The 5,000-nt window shown below is 37.9% G+C and overlaps 1 protein-coding gene across 1 annotated transcript in view; it reads left to right on the top strand.

Moving 5' to 3' along the window:
* The window catches only part of LOC138054489 (uncharacterized), a 56,980-nt gene that overhangs the window by 39,076 nt on the left and 12,904 nt on the right, over positions 1-5,000 (top strand). The window contains exons 13-14 of the mRNA XM_068900941.1: positions 2,233-2,269; positions 3,638-3,664. Coding sequence (XP_068757042.1) covers positions 2,233-2,269; positions 3,638-3,664 — 64 coding nt within the window. The remainder of the gene's footprint in view (positions 1-2,232; positions 2,270-3,637; positions 3,665-5,000) is intronic.

Raw genomic sequence — 5,000 nt, 5'->3', positions numbered from 1 at the left:
ACCAAATTCTGATGACCACCCAACAAAGAAATCTATGGTACTAGTTAGGAGAATCAATGTTAGATATTGATGCTGTACCACTAAGCTTCAGGAGAATCATGGGAGCAATGTCATTAAACTAGGTTTACATTTGCATGTGACAATAAATGTGACCTACATGTATGACGCGAAAACATTCCTTACAACTGGTTGTTTCAAAACGACTTGCCGTGTATGTGCTGTGCATGAGCCGTGCACAGCTCAACTTATCTGTGCGAAAAAAATTATGACCTGTACGAAGGAGTTGAATTTTTGTGTGGGATCCCCCCACACTTTGTCAGCACCGGCGATATTCCTGGCTTTATTTATTTGTATACGAGAGTCAAGTGTTTGTCACGTGGTCTCTGTTTGGAAGAATGCTGGGAATGAGAATGAGTGTTTGTGTGGCTGCCATTACTGTTCTTGGCTGTTGTCATTTGGCGAATGACATGAGAAGTCGTCTTCCTTTCTGATGTTTGTATTAAGTGAGTTGTGCCAGCTATATTGCAAGGAGTCATGTCGTCAAACTTATATCGGACTGATACAACATAAGGACAAAGTCCAGTTTTATCCTGTAGATTTACAAGTAGTAATTTGAGGTTCCCTCTTTTAACTACGATCTGTTGACATGTTGCATGACAGCGCCAGTTTCCGTAGATTCACAAGTTAACCCTAACCCATGATAACTTGGGGCCATGTCCAGCTTTGGCTGCTGACTGGGAAATACCCAAACCACAGTAAATGACATTTCCCATTGAAAGGAAGAATGGCATTTTTTTACCATTTCCTAAATTTTCCGGTTTCTAGTCTCTCATCAGCCGAAAGTGATAGCCCTTATCAGAGCTATCCCAACCGGTTTATTCTTACAAATGGTAAGCACCCCTGATTTCCTCAAAACTAGAAGTTCAATCATGTTTTCCACCCCTAACTGTTTTCTCATCTGCGGCATGGGATTCTGCAGAATCTTTACTGGACATTTATTACTATAAGATCACAAAATGTATTATATTTACTGTAATGCTAATCATCAATGTTTATTTGACTGAAATCCCACGCAAGTACATAGATTCGCAAGTTAAAAAACTTGTGCCTCCAAACTTTGTTGTAGTTTTCTGCAACAGAAATCAGTGTCAGTTGTTCACCTCTGAAATTCTCCAAGCAGAAAACCTCCGGAAATCAATAGACTGTTCGCAGTCCCTTCTCAGTTAGTCGAACCGCCTGCTTTGGTCACGCAAGCAAACCGAGGGGAGAATGGTGATTGAGCTAAGATGTAGGGACTGCATGATCTTCTGTAACCGATGCGTTCAGAATATCCCGTTGCTTTTTGATGACTTAATTACTTCTTGTCAGATTATGATGCCAATCTCTTCGACTTTCCTTGGGAAACGAGAACCTCTTTAATGGCTGACACATTGAAGCCAAACAAGAACAGAAACTTGCGGCCGAAACTCTCGTATCGGGCAAGTATGTTATGGCTGTGCTACCAACTGGTTTTGGCAAGAACTTATTTGATGAAAGCTTTATAATCTTAAAGGATACGAGAGACTCAAATCAAATGCCATTGTTCGTGGTAATAGTTCCCTGTCTGATCATCACTGAAGACCATATTCGGTCAAACGATTATCTATGGTTAGTTGCCTTCGAGAAGAAGGGGAATTTGTGGAAGGTCATTGAGTCATCTTTTCTGCAGAACAAGCTCTGTACTCTGACTTCACTGATTTATTCCTGCTGTTTCCTTTCCAAATAGGTGATTGAATTCAACATGCACTTAGATATTTCCACGCCGTTTAGTGTTTATTTACATTAGCAACGAAAGAGGCAGAACCATCTGTCATCACTTTCACTAATTAGATTAGCAGATTCTGAATGCATTGGTCACAGAAGATCGTGCAGTCCCTATATCTTAGCTCAATCATCATACTGCCCTTTGCTTGCTTGCATGACCAAAGCGGGCGACTAGACTGACTCAGAAGGGATTGGGAGCAGTCCAGCAAATCAAGCTAGCATTCTTTTTGAATAGAAGTGTTTAACTGTTCAAGGCTGTGCACTTGCTGTGCATTCAGTTGTTCTCATGGAAACTGTAAGGAATGAGGAATTTCTAAACAAGTTTTTCAAAGTACTGGTGTAGGGATGTGAGAAATAAGCTCTCTCAGTTAAACTAAAATAACTTCTTTTCATGAGTTGTCCAACATTGAAACAATACTTTGTTTGCAGGGAAAAAGAGATGGAGGATAGGAGACGAAAAGAAAAAGTAGGAATAGGCAAACATTGTCATGTGATTAAATATTAGCGAAAATTAAGTGCATCCTTCCCAGCTTTCATGTATCCACATTGCAAGGGTAACAGATATCCAAAGTGATTAATAAAATTATTGAATTTGTATTGATGGTGGCCAAGCAAGTATCCTTTTGAGAATTTTGTTTTTTGTAACCATTTTTTTTCTGTGGGTGGGACCTATAAAGGAGGCTTGTACTGCAACTGTGTAACACATGTATGTGTGTCTTTTTTTTATGTTCACTGGGACACCTAATTGGTGGGTCTTGATTCTCGCTTTGTGTATTGTCAAGAACATACATTGTAAGGGATCCAATGTCTGCAGTATTGTCAATGAATGTTTCCAAGATCTTTCTCAGAGAGTGTTAATGTTGATGCTCTTGCAGGCAAAAAGTGATTGACTTGGAGTGTCAGAAAAAAAAAACTCTTCATTGAGCATTGAGTACTCTCGTTAAGTCGACTGTTTTGCTATCTGAAGTTATAGACAAAAAACCTCAGTTCCTGTCATTGTGAACTCTAATAGTATTGCAGTTTAGGTACAGTCAAACCTTAAACTATAAAAATTATAAAGTAAAGTTACACCTAGAACTGTAATCCATGAACCAAAGTGAAACATAATTACACCTGGATTACTGTATTTGATTATTTACATGTTTACTAATTATAAATTAGATACATGGCACATCTGGATCTCCTGTTGACCTCAGCTATCTAAGTATTTGGCCTTCGCATCTGATTGTGTACTGTACCTTCAAATTAGAACCTGTAATTTTTGGATTTTGAAGGGAAAAATCTCATAAATGTTGCTTTTGTTCCAAAATGTAAAAATACACTTCACTAAGAATAATAAGTTAGAGCAGGTTTGATTAAGTATTGGCACAAAGACAAAAAGTGAAACGTATTGGCCACCATTTATTTATTTATGTAATATGTTTTTCGGTATGACTTAATATTTCTTCTAGTGATAGCAAGTACATTTATGTTTCTGTTTTTAATGATTCTTCACAAGTTTAGTAAGGGCGCGTTCGATTGACCCTATTCCGGAATAAGAATACGTGGAGTGGTGATGAAAACGGTATGTTTGGTGCGTTTCAAAGCAGTTTAGGATAATAAAAATATGTTTAAAATAGCATTTTAGCAGATGTTTGACTATTTTAATGTGAATCTCCGTAAAAACGAAGGATTTCTATCTTATATTCCCTATATTCCTATTCCGGAATACGATCAATCGAACGCACCCTAAGTCTTCCAAAAAAGGGCGTGTTCTGAAGTTGAAAATAATTGTTGTTTTTGCATAAGTATATGTACTCTAACAAATTGATTTTTACCATTTTATTTTCATCAGGAAGCAAAACAAAATCAAGAGGAAGAGGTAAGTGAAGGATTTATAATAAAAATTCGGTGGAGAGTAAAAAAGGGATGAAATACTACCAAACATTTTGAGAACATTATTTCAACTCATTGCTGAACACAAAAATTAGGCAATCTGAAGACTTTTTTTTTTCAACCGTGGGGTTATTTGAATCTTTTATATGCAAGTCAATTTTGTGTTTTAAGTGCCAGATTTGGTTGCCTCTTGTATGAGATGCTTTTTGTCAAGACTTAAATATGCAGACTGACTCTATTAGTGCTAAACTCTCTGTTTGACTTGTGTTAAAAAAGTTCATATTACTGACAGTAAAAATGTACCGTAAACGTCCATGTATAAGCCGCATCCGTAGATAAGCCGCACCCCGAATTTAGAAGCGCACATTTTGGAAAAAAATGTAGTACAATAAAGTTTGAAGTTCCAGTATAAACGTTCTATTGCTATAAATCAACGAGGACAAACAATCAAGGTTTCACCCATATAAGTTGAAATATGAACGAGTGCTTAGTAGCCAAGCTTTAAATGCGGAGAGGAGTCTGGGCCAGGGCCTGGGTATCATGACCAGGTCTATAAAGATGTTTGGAAACCCGCAATAGGCCAAAAAATTCATGCAGAACAGGAGCTTGATAGTGCGGTCGACAAATTTGCCGAAAAGGTGGTCAAGGACAACGAAACAGTTGGCCATTTACCTCGCGAGTACTCGCGAATTTTGTGGTATTTTATCGCACGAGGCGGAAAGATATGCGTGGAAGTGACTGGCCGAAGACGTCACTGCAAACAGCTGTGCGGAGGAATGGAGATTCCTTGTAGGTTGGTGTTTACTTGTTCGAGTAAAGCGAAAATTAATCGCTTGAAAGAACTCTTGCAGAGCAAGATTCGCCGATAAACACTCGAAGACACAAATGGCTCCTTTAGGAGCCACCACTCATTAAAAAGTCAATGAACAACAGCAACATGCTCTCGGTTTCTTTTATGTTTCGTTACTGAGATCTTAAGAAGTTGTATGAATATTAATTAGGTTTTTTAAAACTCCAAACACAGATGTATCCATGGATAAGCCGCACCCTTGATTTATGGCTTCAATTTTGTGAAAAAAAGTGCGGCTTATACATGGACGTTTACGGTACTTTTTTTTCATCTTGAATTTAAAGAATCTTTAAGGTTCAATGTCTTGAGGTGATAATATCCAAGTCAAAGCATCACCAGTTTCTGACTTTTCAATGAAGTTAAATGCAATTTGACTGAGTTAACAACTAGAAGCGACTGTCAATTGTTGTCAGTGGTTTTGTTATATTTGCACATGCATCTGATTCCTCGTCCGTTGGGTTGTAGAGCTTAT

This window comes from Montipora capricornis, chromosome 6 (assembly GCF_036669925.1).
Source record: "Montipora capricornis isolate CH-2021 chromosome 6, ASM3666992v2, whole genome shotgun sequence".
Classification (NCBI taxonomy): Eukaryota; Metazoa; Cnidaria; class Anthozoa; order Scleractinia; family Acroporidae; genus Montipora; species Montipora capricornis.
Note: the sequence above shows the minus strand (reverse complement) of the source record. Positions and strands in the feature narration are given on the sequence as shown.